We start from the raw sequence: 17,450 nt of genomic DNA, 5'->3' as shown, positions 1-17,450 counted from the left end.
TTAAAAATAATTTACTTTTATTTAGTCTTCATTTGTACCAGCTGCTTTGATCATGCAGGCAGAAAACACTGTGCGAACAGGTGTCAGAGGAATGTCTTTCATCTGGCTTTGTTTTATTTGAAATGCAACTTTATTGCAGCATTCAACGGAAGTGGATATCCTGTCTGATTTTGAGGAGGTGTTTACATTTAAGTAGTGAGATAAACATTTACTGACCTCGACAGAAAAAACCCAACACACAGCACAAATTTTCAATACAAACAACAGGTATAGATTTCCCTCAGTAGAAAATTGAGTGGTACAGTTTTAAACAATCCATGGGCACAGCGCCATCTTGCAGCCTGGAGTCAGCATGGCATTTCCTGATCTCAGAGACTTCGAAGTCAAAATGGCAGAGGACAGGCTGGTGTAAGCCTGTATGTGTTTGTTCAGTGTGTCTTTCCCAAGTTCACTCCACATAGATTTGGACTGAATGCCCTTGATAGAGTAGAAAGAGAAATGATTGTTCAGTCTTCATGGATGTTGAAAAGCTTGGCCACCTCATTGAGATCGGCATGTTGTTCTCCATCTTTGATTATCTACAAATAAACAGAGAAAACAACCAATTAAAATCTTTCTCAGAGAAACACTGAAAAAAGACGGATAAAGAAAGGGAGTGATATTTCTGCTCACCTTCCTTGCGATGGGCATTCTGTTGAAGACGTTCCACAGTACAATACCGACCACCACTTGGTCCCTCAGGTAGAATATCACGCCTTTCCCATAATCCTCCTCCTGCTGGATAGGAGGTGGAGTGGCCGTTGTTTCTGCCTTTAATGCCCCGGCAACTGCCTCTGTCTCACTCTCTGAACGGATTCCGGTGCCTGCAAGCAGAGAAAATGTTGTTTTAGTGTGTATTTTTGTTTGCACTCTGCTATTGATGGTACCTTGGAAGTGGTAATTCACAAATCCATAGTAGTTGCGATCTACATGTTAGCAAATGTTTGTGTACCTGACTGTTCGGTTGCAGCTTTTGGTGTGTCCTTGGCTGTGGCTTTAGCAAACACTCCCACGGTGGGCAGACTGCTGTCCACTATACCGATGGCTTCATATCCTACATCTGGACCTAGATCGCTCCTGAAGGCAAGGGCACATTGTGAGTGCTGAACAATGTAATTAAAAACACATTAAAATGTGCATTTGTTGAAGATTTGTTGATTACCAGAACATTGACTGATGCCAATAAGGTTTGCTGGCTCCAGTCATGTTCTCTCCAGCAAGCCTGCCGCTGACCACCGCGTGATCGTGATGCTCTACACGCCGACGGCCCAGGTTGATGTCATAGAAACATGCAGCATCTCCTGCCTAGAACACAAACATTGAAGAACCTTACTTTTCAAATTGATGATGCAATCAGAACCAGTACAGTTCCTATGAAAACTGAACCAGCCATTCTTTAGGATCTTCTGGCTTGGTACTGTCTCCTGAATACCAACAATATCAGTGGTATTAAAAGACCTCCTTTCTCTCTTTATTTTGTTTTTGCTGGAGAAGCCCTCAGCCTTACGTACCACCCAGATGTTGGAGCGAGCCTGAAGCTCAGCATTAACCCGGTACCCTCCGAAATCAGAGTCCACCTCCAGCCCGGCAGATTTGGCAAGTTCCATACTAGGCTCCAAACCTACTGCTGCCACAATGTGGTCTGTCTTAAACTAAAACAACAACATAATAAAAGAAATTACAAAAATATAACTATATTACAATGTAATTAGCATACAGATGATCAGGCCAGGTTATGACTGGCTGATGGAAAAGCAGACTCACCAGTCGTCCATCCTTCAGTTTGATCTCCAATTTGTCATTTTTGTAGGTCACATTTTTCACTACAGCATCTGTGATTACGCTCACACCCTCTATGAATGGTCAAAAGGTTAGCTGTGGTTAGCTTAAACTTTTCAGAATGCCTACATTAGATCTGGACATTCACAGCTAAAGGAAGCAATTCCTGTGATAAACTGAACTAGGAAAAAACACAATAGGTTTCAGACAGGTTTCTCAAACACTGAAACAGGTCATCCTACTCCCCCAACCTCAAAACACACAGTATTTGTTGAGCCAATGTTGGGCTGCTTAAGCAAATGTCCTTTATTCGTTCTCTCACCTTTTCTGACTTTTTCAGTGGTCCAGTTACTCAAGTATTCAGGCAGTACTTTTCCCATGTTGCCCTTCTCTGGGAACATCTGGATCACCTCTAAACCAACGTCAGTGGCTACAGAGAGAGCAAGGGGAAGGTAAAGGAGAGAGAGGGAGTAGTCAGTAGCATTTTCATAAAAATAAAAATAAACTTTATAACATGAGAACCTCAAAACACTCTCTCGCTCTCTCACACACATATACATGAATGACGGCTGAGTGTTTGGACTCACATCTGCGACCCAAGGCACATGCTAGCTCGCTACCGAGAAAACCTCCGCCAATGATGGTAATGGACTTAACCTCTCTGGACATCTTCTCTAGAGATCTAAAATCTTCAATCTACCAAAAAGAACATATGAAGGTTATATATATATATATATATATATATAGACAGGGTTCTGTCCAACAGTACCTTTTGACCAACACGTTTCCATTATTTTTCCAGTCACTACATTTTTTTTAAGGATTTACAAGATATAAAAAATAAATAGAGAGACTGCATCAAAGAGCAATTTCAAGTGAATAAAATATTTTACACATGAGAACTAGAACTTAATTTACTACATGACTTTCCATTTCCAATTTCCACTATTCTAGGACTGTAGGAACAAGATATAGAATTTGTGGCCATATTTCAGAATGCTAATATCTAATATATACCACAACACTTATCGTTGTAAAATTTGTACACTCTGCTTAATGTTTTATAGTCCTTTGGTTAAAAAAATAAAAAAAAATACTCTAGTAATTCATAGTGGTGTGCTATATGCTCCAGTGGTATTTTTTCACATTTACATTTATGCATTTGGCATCTCACACGATGATCTGTGCTTAGTAAAAGAGCTCTTCTTATTAAACATCACATTCTGGCTTGAATTTCTAACTATGCTGACACTGTAGATTGAGGTATAACTGGATTCTGTCAACATAAAACCACGTTCACAACCCATTTGACGTGCATACGGTGAAGAGTTTAAATAACAGGATATTCAGCAAGGAAAAAAAAAACATGAAGGACTTTATCCATCATCTGATAAGGAAAGTTTTCATTGTCTGAATGATGTATTTTCCTAAATTTGATTTCATGTTGACTTTAACATACTAATGGAGGATCTCATTTGGACACTGGTTTAATTCTGCTTGTCCAAAAACCCAAAAATGTGCAGTAAGACATACTTTTCTGAAGAGGGTTGTCCTCTTCATCACCTCCTCTCCTGCTCTGTCAATCACTTGCAAGTTCCTAGGCACCCCACCTAATACACACACACATATATATATTTATAGGACAGTCAGCAATAGATTTTACACCTCTGTGCATGTATATGTGTATATTGTACATGCATTTTACCTGTGGCAATCAGGCACTTTTCATATGAGATCTCTGCACCATCACTCAGTTTGACTTTATTTCCTCTGACATCCATGTGTACCACCTACACCACAGGTACAAACACACACACACGGGGGTACGATGAGGACAACTCATCCACACACACTTATGCATCCATAAAACATTTTCTCCTCTCGTGTGACCTCAGCATTTTTAGACTTGTTCATGTGGATGTAATTAAGAGCACAGCTTCGCAGTAACATGAGATGCTGATGTCAGAGTTTCCCACCTTACGGCCTGTGAGCACAGCCACACCCCCATTCTCCACTTTATCAAGATCCGTGGGACTGACGTAGAACGAGGGAGGCTGGAAGTAAATGCTAAAACAAGCATAAATAAATAAATAAATAAATATCACATTTTTTTTGGTATAATAAATATCAACATTTGCAATGGTCTGAAAAAAAAGCCAGCACATTAGCGTGGTCTGGTCTTATGTGGTCTGGAAAATTCGGACACACACCTCCTCTCTTTGCCATTCCATTGTTTGAAGCGCAGTGTTTCGATGGCCTTGGGGTCATCGGAGAACCAGAGTTCTTTAGAGAGAGGAGGTCTCATGTAGGGCAGGTCAGACTCCTCTGTTACAATCAACACCTGTGTAACAAACAAAAATACACTTTTTGATTTAAGCTAGTTTAAAGCCAGAAGTAACACAAACTGCGCAACGATACAATCAGAGGACTTTTCAATCTACAAATCTCCATCATTTACCATGGATTTACTGTAGTAACACTAACTGCACCACAGTATGGTGGCAGAAATGTGGGAAATTCATATAGAATTTTATTATATTATTAATGTAGACGTATTAAATATATTAAAGGAGTAATGGAATATAATTACAGTATTTTTTGTGATTAAGCTATAGCGTTTGTGCATTTAAATGTATTTAGACTATTGTTTTTCATACAAATACCTAGAAACCATATAGTTACATTTGTACCATGGTATTGAGGCACTCCATGTGTGGTTTTAACTGTGGCTATCACAATCTAAATGTATGCTACTATGGAAGACCAATGATTAATTAGAATAAAACTCAAACAGTCAGAATAGATACATTTCTACATATAAAAATGAGGTTGTAACCAACTTTCACTTAGGAGCAAAAATCTGCCTTTCAATTTGAAAGAAATAAAGATTTGAAATTTATTGTCATAATTATCGAAATCGACTGATATGAAACATTTGTGACCCTGGACCTACACGAGTTTCACAATTTGAGTTGAATTACTGAAATAAACAAACTTTTCCACGACATTCTAATTTATTGAGATGCACCTGTAAGGATCAATTTTCGAAATTGATCATCTGAAAGCTGAATACATAACATTTCCATTGATGTATGGTTTGTTAGGATAGGACAATATTTCGCCGAGATACAACTATTTGAAAATCTGGAATCTGAGGGTGCAAAAAATACATAAATATTGAGAAAAAAAAAATTTGAAATATTGAAAAGTTGTCCAAATGAAGTCCTTAGCCATGCATATTACTAATCAAAAATTAAGTTTTGATATATTTACGGGTAGGAAATTGACAAAATATCTTCATGGAACATGATCTTTACTTAATATCCTAATTATTTTTGGCATAAAAGAAAAATCTATCATTTTGACCCATACAATGTATTGTTGGCTATTGCTACAAATATCCCCCGTGCTACTTAAGACTGGTTTTGTGGTCCAGGGTCACATTTTATCATGATTATTTTTTTGGCCATATCACCCAGCCCTAGTAAACCTCTGCTCTAAGTATTGATGATTACAATATCATGTGAGTTTTATCATAATTCTGCCAAACTGACACCAAACTGACAGACTCACCCTGGCACCAGGGTCACGTGCTCGGATGGACCTAGCTGCAGCGAACGAAGCCGTGCCTCCACCAATCAGCAGATAGGGAGCATGTTCAGGGACATCTGAGGGAGCAGCAGTGGGTTCAACGGGCTCAGCAGCAGGAGCTGCTTTAGAATCTGCAGCTGGTTAAATAAAGAGATGACTAGTACAAACAAACAAGCGTTTTTGAATAACTTGACCTGAACACTGAATTAGTGAATGCACATAACATGATCCGTACAAGAATATGTGAGTGATCTCAGGAACACATCGCTAGATGAGGGGAGAGATTAGCATTTTATAGTCATTTTAGTGCAAGCTGTACCTCAAGTAATCTGGAAACGTGGCTGCAAATTGGTCATAAGTGTGTGACCTTGTAACATTAGCATTAGCCATTAGCATTACAACAGTCACACAAAACAACCATTCAAAGCAATGAAATACTTGAGTGGGGAAAAATATAAGGCCTTGAAAAGAAGAGAGGACAATGTGGTTTATACAGACAAGAAAAACAAATGAAAAAAAAAAATCTAAGACAGGCCAAGACATAATTCATAATTCATAAATCAACTCAAAAAAAGAGCATATGTAGCCATAAAAATCAAAAGTGTAGTAATGGAAAGTTTTGAAATAGGTGTCCGTATGTGTGAATGAAGCAATTATCAGTATCTTTATCGGTAACATGTTTAAACTGATTCCCATCCAGTCAAAACTGGACTCTTACCACTCTCAGAAACAGACGAAGCCTCCGGAACATGCTCAGCGATGATTACAGGTGTAGGCTCTGTTTCTTAATCCCAATGCAAGAGGAGAGTAAAGACGTTAACCTCAGTTTCCAAAAATATTTTCCGCTGTAAAAAAAAAATTTGACTTCCATGCAGATGTGTCAAGCTTACCACTCTCAACTACAGGAGCTAAGGGCTCTTCGCTCTGTGCAACTGCTGGAGCTTCTGCAACAGGTTCTGTTACAGAGGCTTCAACAACAGGCTCTCTTATTGGGCTTTCCACTGTGGGTTCCGGAATAGAAGCTTCTACAATGGGTTCAGTTACGGGAGCTTCTGCAACAGGTTCAGTTTCAGTGGACTCCACAACAGCTTCTGTTACCAGAAGTTCTTCAGCAGGAGGTTCTGTTAGAGTAGGTTCTTCAGCAACAGGCTCTAAAGCCACAGAATGAGCAAAACACAAGAAGGTTTGACTGAAACAGAAGAAGCACCAGAACAATCCTCCGCTCTATATTCTTCGGCTCTTACCACTCTTAACTGGCTCTAAAGATGGTTCGGGGATGGATTCCAGAGGTGCAGCATCTAAAGCAGGATTATGAATAGATAACGGACTTAATGAAAAACACCCTTAGCATTTTTTCACCGCTCTAGATCGAACATTTCATGCTTTGATGGGTTGTATGAGTGGTTCATTTGGGGTAGGTTCATCCAGTGAAAAAAAGGAAAAATAAAGGATCCAGGACCAGGAATGAATTTGTAGGACGGAAAAGAATAAAAACCATGAGGAAAGGTTAAGTTATGGGTGAATGTGAAGGTGTGTTCTTCCACTTCCTGCATTAGTTGCAAAATCTTCTATGACAGGATCTTCATGTTTTGTTGAGGATTACCATGTTATCATGAAGAGCATCATATCTTCTGAAACAGTGTCTGCACATCAGAGACTATCATGATGGATAATTCCCTGGAGTTCTCTCTTAAGACTACTCCACATTTACACTAATCTCCTTCCAAGAATCTAACTCCAAAAAACTGAAAGCTCCTCTTTGGTGCTTTTCTGTTAACACTCGTAGCTGCTAGTTGAATCTGAGGCTGGGTCCATGTGTCAGTGCCAATCAAAAGGTCCAACAGAAACTTGGGCATTAACAGAACATTTTTCCAGAACAAGTCCTGATAAGAGTTTCTCCAAAACATCAGCTTCACTGTGCAAGCGGAGGACAGGACAGATAATCCAGACAAATGGATAGTCTAGCCATCTAAAAACCTTTCCAAACACTTTAACATCAATGAAGAAGTTAAAGCAAGAAAATTAACAAGGCAAAACAGCTTTTTTTCTAAACAACTGAGAGTTAGTGGGACGAACGGAAAAAGGAGGAAAGAAAATAGTGGTGTCCTTGTGGTAGAAATGTTTGGTTGGTGACACAGACAAAGTATGATGCAAAATACACAACTGACAAATGAAAGACATGACGAAGAAGACAAGACAAGCATCAGGCATGTCCATCAATGAAAGAACTTCATAGAACATCACCTCAATCCAACCATTTTTGGCCCAATGGCAGAAAGAAATCTCCGATACATTTTGTACCATATTACCCTCTTAACTTGAAAAGGCATAGTACGTGAAATTTAGAATAAAAACAAATGGATAGTCAGGTGATTGGGTGAGGAATGTCAATGGAGTTACCCACAAAGCAGTCGCACAGAAACAAATACCCACAGTCAAACGCCTGACAGTGGAGAAAGTTCACCATGTATGAGTAGAAGTGGAAGGTCTCAGTGACAGTTCTAAAGACGGCTGACAGTTTACATGAGCCCCTTTCACACATACAGACTTTAGTGGAAAATTACTGGTAAATTGCCATAAAGAGATCATGTGTGAACAGGACCTTTTCAAAAATACCGTCAAATTCGTGTGTGAACGCAGAATGAAGATTACCAGTATGAGCATGTACGAGCTCAGAATACTGTGGCGTAAGAGGTTTACTCTTTGAAACCTGTGTGTGAACGGTGTTTTTCTGGAAAAAAAAGACAGAACGTCGTTGCCTGTGTGAACAGCACATTTTTTATTTTACTATTATATTATATATATTATATTTTTTATTGTATTTATTTTTATTATATTTTATTATAATTTAATGGTATCACTGTGGCTGCGTTTACACTTGGCTTTAACATGCGATCACCGTGATCTGATCAAGCAGATCGGATCACCAGTCAATCAGGACACGATGCGTTTACACTTGGCAACATCAGCTGACTTCTAGATCTGTTTAACCAATCGGATCTGTATTTCCCACGCAATATTTAAATAAGTCTGCTGTGCAAAGTCAACCTGAAGTGGTGGGTTTTCTTTTCAAAACTATTTTCAGTCGCGGGACATTTTACAAATCAAAATAAGTGTACGAGTGTCACTAGCACTCTGTTCTTCCGACAGATCAGGAGAGAGGGGGCAGCGTTTTGCATGATGTCGACCTGCGAATGCAGACACGATGGCTGGATTGCGTTTACATTACACTGAGATCCGATCACAATGCATCCTCGACTACCTCTGGACCAGGACACGCTGATCGGATAACATTCCAATCAGAAGCGCATTAAGCGCATTGTCTTTTCAATGTGTATGTGGACAACATCCGGATACAGGTCGCATGTTAATGCCAAGTGTAAACGCAGCCTGTGTGAAAAGGGCTATTTATAATTCCTGGCAGATGCTTTTTAAAGTTATTTAGAGAAAAGTGCATATAATGTAGAACTGTTAGGAGAGTAACAGACAACATTAAAACAATGCAAAAGACAATTAATAGGAACATTAAATAGACAGTCACATGCAGTGTGCTGCGCAGTGTCCCAAGAAGCATGCACAACTTAATGTGAGATAGTTCATGTACATTTGACCAGTTTTCTATTACAGCCTATACTGTATAGAGGAATTAAACAGGAAATGGTCACCATGTATAGCCCACCGGGCACTAACTGAACATGTTTGACTTTCTCTTAGGTTTCATTAGAAGCTGATGGTTGATCTATGACAAAACATACATTCTGGATAATTAAAAAAAAACATATTCTAACTTTGAAGTCCAAATCTGGAACTCCTGCTGTTGTATATTGTATATTAGTAGAGACACATCTACACTATCATTCAAAATGTTGCAGTTGGTAAGATTTTTTCATGCTTTTGAAAGATGTCTCTTATGCTCACCAAGGCTGCATTTATTTGTTACTGTGAAATATTACTACAATACAACTTAATATATTTTGAAAATGTAATTTATTATGATCGTGGTTTTGCGCAGCTCGTCAATGAACAACGGCTCTGTGTAGTTAATGCTGCTCAATGTGAAAGCCCGCACGTGATGTAGATTTACCGCTGATTACAGGACGGCTTTACTGACAAGATGCGCGTTAAATATCGCATGCGATTTATCGTGCAGCCCTAATATTTATTTAGCCATTACTCCAGTCTTTAGTGTCAAACGATCTCTCAGAAATAATTCTAATATGCTGATTTTGTGCTCAAGAAACATTTCTTATTATCAATGCTGAAAAACGTTATGCCGCTTAATTTTGGTGAAACATGATATATTTTGTTCAGAAAGTTCAAAAGAACAGCATTTATTTGAAATAGAATTTCTGTAACAATGTAAAATACTTTACTGTCACTTTTGATCAGTTGAATGCATCCTTGTTGAATAAAAGTATTAATTTCTTTCCAAAAAAAATCTTACTTGAACGATAGTGTATATGCATTTACATGCACAACTCATCACAAGAACCATAGATTTGTTTATAACAAAAGAAGGGTATGCATTTATTGATCCTAAACATTTCCCTAATTACTAGTCCAGTGTTGCATGCTCATCTACTGAACTAGCATGCTAAAACAATTTTAGTAGAGTTCTAGAGGCAAAAAAAAAATGTGCAAATTTGAAAACAAGAAACTGCCTGTTTATTTCTAAGAGTAGGTAAAACCAGAATAATTAAATCAGGAATGATTTTAGCATTAAAAATGTTTTATAAAACATAAAACACAATTTATAAAAAGCTTGATATGACCTAATTCAGATTGGATTTAACACTAATTTTACTAAATAATCTGGTTTATGTTAAGCAATACTATGCTCATACCAAAGTTAAGATACTAAACTTGCAAACAGGAGCTGACTTGATCATTGTACATAATACAATGGAATATACCATTTAATATGTTCAGGTTGTTAATCCCTTTTTCAGACTAAGCAGAGTTAAGAATTCCAAGAAACATTCCCTACTGAGAGTGTTGTTTCATCCTGCATGAATAGGACATTCTGTGCATGTTAACACCCATATGTGCACCAGTGACATAGACAAATACCAACCACAGCCATACAACCTCAGAGCACAACAGCACTGCATTACTTATATCAAGTCTTTATCTTAGTTTCCCAATCAATTCAGAAATAAAAAAAAATTAAAATTACACTGTCGTCAGATAACTAGCAAATGTAAGATAAGGCTTAAAGGGTTAGTTGACCCAAAAATGAAAATTAGCCCATAAATTACTCACCCTCAAGTCACCCTAGGTGTATATGACTTTCTTCTTTCAGACGAATCCAGTCGGAGTTATATTAAAAATTGTCTTTGATTTTTCAAGCTGTTTCATGGCACTCAGCGGGTGTTGCATGCATCAGTCCAAAAGCACTTAATTAAAATGCGCCCATCCATAAAAAATAAATAAATAAATAAAAAGTGTCTCACACGGCTCCGGGGGGTGAACAAAGGCCTTCTGTATATATATATATTTATTTATTTATTTATTTATTTATTTAATTTTTTTATCAGTCTGGCGAGTAAACAAAAACATTTACTAGCCAATGGCGATTCAATTGCCAAGGTGTCCGTAGAGGGCTGATGCGCAGCACTGACCTCGTCGGTCATTCCCCGGAACTGCTTCCAGTGTACAACAGTGAGCGCAAGCTACATTAAAGTGATTATTATGTTTTGAATATGGATATTTTTCTTACAAAAACGCATCAATTCGCTACAGAAGGACTTTGTTCACCCCCCGGAGCCGCGTGAGACACTTTTTTTTTATGGATGGGCGCATTTTATTTAACTGCTTTTGGACGGATGCATGCAACACCCTCTGAGTGGCATTAAACAGCTTGAAAAATCAAAGACCATTTTTAATGTAACGCCGACTGGATTCGTCTGAAAGAAGAAAGTCATATACACCTAGGATGACTTGAGGGTGAGTAATTTATGGGCTAATTTTCATTTTTGGGTGAACTAACCCTTTAAGTTTTGCATTGAATTCAGCAACAAATGCACAGGGAGTGCAGTGCTTTGTGTGTAAGGCTGTGAATGATGTGCATATACAGACATACAGATAGAAAAAAAACACTTTCATCAGCGTGTAGAATAACTACTCACCTTCTTTTGATTCTGCCCCAACTTCAGTTGAAACACAAAAGACAACATGCCACCGAATTAAACTGTATATATATGAATTGAAACAACTTGATAACTGCTAATTACACGAGACCAGTGATTTATTATTTCATTAGTTCATGTGTTTAGTGTATTTACTTACCTACAGCCTCAGCTGCTTGTGGCTCTTGTTTTGGTCTACTGGCAATTTCTATCATACGCTCATTATATCTTTCCTTGTCCCCTGAGACGGTGCGGTATGCCTTAAAACCAATAAACAACAATCACTTTAAACTCTGCAAATCTAAGAATCAACTTATTAACCTGCTTCACCAAATGAGATTCATATCAAATTCATGTGTGATAAAGTCTGCTACATGTTAATACTAGTTATATGTATGGCACTGTAGGGATTTCTTAATACCACAAACCACAGGACTGTGATATGCCACTGAATCAACTCATCATGAGGCTTCGAATTAATTCAATCAGGAGACAACAAAGCTTTCTTTGTATCAGGACTGGAAAGTTCGTTCACAACATATAGAAACCACGATGTCTTGAGACCACCAATGAATGAACTCTTACATCCAACAGGAAAAGGATGAGTAAATTAACTAACCTAAACTGCAACACGGGATCTATACGTGACTAACACATGATTCCCATCACATCCTGCATTCCAACAGAACGAAGAACATGGTATCTGGAAATGTTCCAGCGACAGACTCGCCTGGACCCCATGACCGTCTAATGCATAAATTGCTAAATCCGATAAACAGAAAGCGACAGATTAAGAGCTCTCTGTCCAGGAGAAGAATGGCAGACACCCAACTCGTGACATGGGCATGACCTCAGGACACCTCCCCTTTCCGCCCTGCATTCCAAAAAAGGGACGCATCTTTTAATACTTCCCAGAAAATGGGCACGTTTCTCCTGTCACAGACAAAGGGACACGAGACTTACAACAGTCGTAACTCTGCAGAATGCAAAGTCTTGCTAAAGCAGACTCTCTCAGAAGAACCAGAGGCTCCTCTGTAACCCGGCAACCAACCAATCCAACGAGGGCTTCCCCAAAAGGGACGCCATCCTGACGTCATCGCAGTAACCAATCAGCAACGGAATTCCCACCACAGCCACAAGAGCTTTTCAGCTTTCAGCAAAACGCAAGTAATTAACAAAATCTTCTATCTGCTGAACTGACGCTGATGATTGATTTAAGCAGTAAACGTAAGACAAATCTCTGCTTTGTGAATTCTCTCAGGCTGAATTTAAAACCACTCGTGGACACGAGTGTTAGAACCAAGAAAACTTCATGCAACTCCGTTAACTCATTTCCTTCATTCTTCCGAACTGTATATGTGTGTGTGTATGTGTGTTTTAGCTTAGTTTAATGTAATCTAGAATAGCTAATAAATTCATGTTTCCTTTATAAAGAATCATTGTCTGGTGTCGTATAATTTTAAAGTCAAAACCCTTTTGCCAAGATCCTTGCTACCTAGCTCGTAGCTTACTTATCAAAGAACGTATTATCCTGTGGCCAAGGAAAATACACAGTCGAGTCCTTTCAAAACCTGAGCTAGAAATAAAATTAATGATTAATTCCCTTATAGAATTAATGAGTTAAATTCCTTACAGCACACATCTAACATCATTTTTAACAACCTACAGTTGTTAACAACCTGACAGAGCATAGCACAGCAATGGTATGTATATGTTGTATATTAGTATATCTTGTACATTTGACAGACACTTTTTTTTGAGTATGCTCATGTAAATAAACATCAACATAATTCACAAACTAACCACAACACACACGAGCAGTAACAATTTTAATATCAGTTAAACTTGAAGCAATTACCTAAAGAAATATATTTTGTGCACTGTCAATATGGGACTGATGAATAGGCCAATCATAAAGGGGTGCTTACATAAACTCCTGCCCCCAGACATGTTGCTCCAATCAGGACGTAATAAAGTGTGTTTTCGCCACCCCCTCCTGCTGGCCCTGATGACATCTGGGCTTTCTGAACCATCTCCAGCCTTCTCCCATGTCTCAGCGCTGAGAAGTCAATCATAAAAACAATATACATTTATAAAATGATTTTATATACACAGCATATTAAATGCAGCATCCGGGTAAAGTGTCTACTTTAATGTTTCAAATAACTGTTGTGAAAATAAAATGTCAAAATATGGGTAAAACAATGTTCCATTATTTTTTAGCGTAACAAATATTTTAAATTAAAAACTGAAACAACATACTTATTCTAACCTGTATTTATTTAAATATATAAATGAATAAGTGATCAATCTAAATATTATATTTTAAACTATTAAAAACGTCTTGCTGACAAGTGGATAAACCCTAGTGATTCGAAGGAAAAGACATTGGCAAAGATTGGTAAAGATTTAAAATTACAATCAATTAATAATTTGGGGCTGCACTGTGATCCTTAAATAGAGTATCAAATAGAGTATTACATAGAGAATCGAATGATTCTTGTTCTAAACATGCCTGACAAGATTTTTTGGTATAGAAACTATTGTTAAGCTTAGGGGTGCTCCGATTGATCGGCTACCGATCACTATCGGCCGATAATCACATTGGGATGATTGATCAGCGGTCTCTTAAAAGGCCGATCTCCAAAAACCGATCTCAAGCTGATGACGCTGCCGTCAGAGGTTTGGCACGACATGCAGCGGCACCATCTCAGTCTCTGTCCGGCGCGGGTGAAATAATTGAATACTCACCTTCATATTTCTTCATTAAATAACTTAAAGTAATTTGAAAACCTCGTGTGAGACGTAATTTCACAAACAGCGTGAGTGAATCACACTCGCAGCGCACACACATAATGCCAAGTTCACATTACTCTGTTTGCAGTGCATACGTGGTGCGTATTTTTTCCGCTCTCATGTTAACGCTCATGTTAACGGATTAAAGCGTTCACTGCACACAGCTGCGGTCTGGCAGTGCGTTCCAGGAGCGGTGCGTCTGCAGCAGTGCAGAGATCGTTTCTGCACCAAGTCTATTGCTGCGCTGCAAGCGCTGAATTAAAGTGACAGCGCATTGTTTGCGGTAAATATGAATATGGATTGGCACGAAAATTTAGTAATTACACCATAAATGCATATTATTAAAGTCTACTGTGTTTCACGGTCAACACATGGCCTTTTGGCTAGGTTTAAAGGGAAAAAGCACTTTTAGATAAACAAGGCAATAATAGATGCACTCCTGGAGGTAGGAAAACAAAGTTCTTTATGAACCGCAGGATTGCTTGTAATAAAGACTTCAATGCAAAAGCAGTAGAGCTGACTATTTCTGTCAATGGTAAGTTTGTGATAACATAAGAAAAGTAGTTTAAATGTTTTGCCACTTGCTTGAGCAACTTAATATATAAATCTAGAAGTAAATGCTAAATTAAAATGCATTGAACAATGTGTTGCTTATATTTATTGTGTTTTAAACATGTCTGTGAAAGATTGTATTACTGTACTGTGTAAAAAAAGAATTGCAATGCTGAAAAAGCATTTCCAGTGACAATGTTTGGATTTGAAATCAAAATAATGGATAAATGTTGTGTTTGTGGTAAATAGCCACGGATCAGTAGCGGACTCCTGTGTGAAAGCTGCTTCTCCTCTCACAAGAGCAGTGATGGGCAAACTTGGCCCTTCCAGGCCACTTTCCTGCAGAGATTTGATCCAACCCTGATATGACTCACCTGCCTGTAGCCTTCTAGTAGTCTTGAAGACAATGATTAGCTGGTTCAGGTGTGTTTGATTAGGGTTGAAGCTAACCTCTGAAGGAAAGTGGCCTGGAAGAGGGGAATTTCCCCCGTTTTCAAAAATGAAATTCAGGCCCTGAATAAATGTCTAAAAATCCTGATTGGAGTATCACTATAAATAGTTATAAATGATAAAAAGAAGGCTTTAAAAAGATCGGTATCGGTGATCGTATCGGCAGATACTGCTTTCTGTGATCGGCCTCAAAAATCCTGATCGGAGCACCCCTAGTTAAACTGAATGACATTTTTTAATTCATGGGGAAATTTTTAAACAAGACACATTCTAAGGTATGGGGAAAAAATTAAAAGCAGTTTTATTTCCAAAGAACAAATAAATATGTCTGTAATCGATTTTTTTTTTTATCAGGGTCTCATGAGTCAGACAAGTACTTGCATTGAAAAACCTGTATCGGAAAAAATGATACATTTTAAATCTACGCAACCAATATTTAAAATCAACATTTAAATGTCTGTTTTATTTAGTTGGCAAGTAACCTTGTAATAAGCGGAAAGATATAGTCATTACTGTAAAATTAACTAGTTGAATGACAGCGTCATCATGGAGCTGTCAGAGCCACAAGTGTGTGAGAGGCAGGCTTTATGTCCACCGACCTTGGCCCAAAAAATACTGTAACTCTTCGTGCAGTCCTGCATTAACCCATACAGCGTGTTCGTGACAAATAATCATTTCGACAGAATTCCCACATAAGTTAGCGACTTTTGCCTGAAATCGCGCGTGACTCCGTGAGGAAGTTTGTCCATTTGCGGTGTGACCGCAGTGCTGAATGAAACTTCAACAGTGTTTATCTACGTTACTCAATTCAGTTAAGTGTCTTATTAGTTTCAACTATCTATACGGTCAAATAAAGTGCCTAGCATTTAGCCAGCACCCCAAAGCAGGCGCTTGGACTTGTGTCTCCATAGAAATTGTGCAAACCTTTCTGCTAGAAATAAAGTTCACAGGTGATTAGCTGAGCCACGGACTTCTGCCGCTTTTTTCAACTTGCCTGATTTCCTCGCATTCTGCAGACACAGCATGGATGAGGCCCGGGCCAGCGGAGCCAGTTTATTCCATACTGTCTTGCACTTAAACATCGCAGCTCTGCTGTGCTTTTCGGAAAGACAGCCTGGGGAAGTTCACAGCCACGCTCACAGTGCAGCTCTAGCACAAGGCCGGAGACCTTCTCAGGTCACACAGCTCCTACAGGCGCTTCCGGTTTCCGCTGACGGCCCGCCCTCTTTCTGCACTGATTGGCTCCGGCACTGACGGATTATTTAATAATTGGTTAGTGTTTCTGTCAGTTACAATTTATCAGCGTTACTCAATAGACGATTGGTTATTTGTGGGATACGCCTTAACTACGCAATAGGTCGTGTGACAAGAGACAGAAGGCATACAGAGGCAAGTGATTTAAATTTGTATTATTACAACTGGCGTTTCAGTCATTTTTTGTACTTATAAATAACTTGAATTATTTAAAAAAATATAATTTTTGCTTTGCATTAAGAACAAATTGAGAACAAACGCACGCACAATTTTTTATATGCAGACTGAAAATCTAAAAGGATGGTTGCAAGAATATAAAGGCTAATTCACACCAACGGACGATGAACAACGCTGACAATCACCAAAGATTTAAACATGTTCAATCGAAATAGGCTATAGAATAAAATAGAATTTTCTGTCATTAATTTAAGACCAAAAATATGAAAGCTATCATGTCCAGTAATGGCAGTTTGTTTGTTTGTTTGTTTTTCCAAATGTTTTTAATTGGTACTTTTTTGGACTTTTTGTTGTGATAGATAACAATTTTATACGTTAAAGTTTCTTTCTGATTAAGTTGTGCTGCTTAATAGCTTTTGGAACCTGTGATACTTTTTTCAGAATACTTTAATGAATAAAACGTTAAAAAGAACAGCCTTTATTTACAATATAAATATTTTGTAAGAATATACACCCAAAAAAATCACATTTGGGGTGAATAAATGTTTTTATTTTTTTTAATTATTGAAAGAAATTAATACTTTTATTTAGCAATGATGTGTACGGTGGTCGAGAAGTGCAAAACAAATCACAATTCTGAAAACAAAATAACAAATTACAAACGCAAATGCAAGTCTAAAAAAC

The 17,450-nt window shown here is 38.1% G+C and overlaps 1 protein-coding gene across 6 annotated transcripts; it reads right to left on the bottom strand.

Moving 5' to 3' along the window:
- Positions 1–16,536, bottom strand: LOC107672651 (apoptosis-inducing factor 1, mitochondrial-like). Of its 6 annotated transcripts, none has more exons than XM_016465938.1 (20): positions 16,330–16,536; positions 13,466–13,596; positions 11,698–11,797; positions 11,538–11,564; positions 6,654–6,707; positions 6,300–6,560; positions 6,128–6,193; positions 5,392–5,546; positions 4,029–4,159; positions 3,795–3,885; positions 3,524–3,608; positions 3,352–3,428; positions 2,406–2,514; positions 2,141–2,248; positions 1,804–1,892; positions 1,551–1,691; positions 1,202–1,344; positions 992–1,116; positions 673–863; positions 1–578 (listed from the first exon to the last, which is right to left on the bottom strand). In XM_016465938.1, the coding sequence occupies exons 1-20, from the start codon at positions 16,415–16,417 to the stop codon at positions 507–509; spliced, it is 2,244 nt and encodes a 747-aa protein (XP_016321424.1). In that variant the 5' UTR covers positions 16,418–16,536; the 3' UTR covers positions 1–506. The 6 variants fall into 6 exon arrangements, with proteins under 6 accessions (XP_016321424.1, XP_016321432.1, XP_016321438.1 ...); XM_016465946.1 differs by having other exon boundaries at positions 6,128–6,187; XM_016465952.1 differs by having other exon boundaries at positions 11,538–11,558.
- Positions 16,537–17,450: the final 914 nt, after the last annotated feature.

Source organism: Sinocyclocheilus anshuiensis, unplaced genomic scaffold (genome assembly GCF_001515605.1).
Source record: "Sinocyclocheilus anshuiensis isolate Anshui unplaced genomic scaffold, SAMN03320099.WGS_v1.1 scaffold681, whole genome shotgun sequence".
Lineage (NCBI taxonomy): Eukaryota > Metazoa > Chordata > Actinopteri > Cypriniformes > Cyprinidae > Sinocyclocheilus > Sinocyclocheilus anshuiensis.
Note: the sequence above shows the minus strand (reverse complement) of the source record. Positions and strands in the feature narration are given on the sequence as shown.

What these genes read in the sequence shown, in the direction of transcription:
- LOC107672651 (XM_016465938.1), bottom strand. Translation starts at nt 16,417, where the DNA reads ATGTTTAAGTGCAAGACAGTATGGAATAAACTGGCTCCGCTGGCCCGG. An exon ending in CTCGCTCCAACATCTGGGTG is followed by an intron (nt 1,345 to 1,550) that starts GTACGTAAGGCT and finishes TTTGTGTTCTAG; the next exon opens with GCAGGAGATGCTGCATGTTT. An exon ending in TGGCATCAGTCAATGTTCTG is followed by an intron (nt 1,117 to 1,201) that starts GTAATCAACAAA and finishes CCTTGCCTTCAG; the next exon opens with GAGCGATCTAGGTCCAGATG.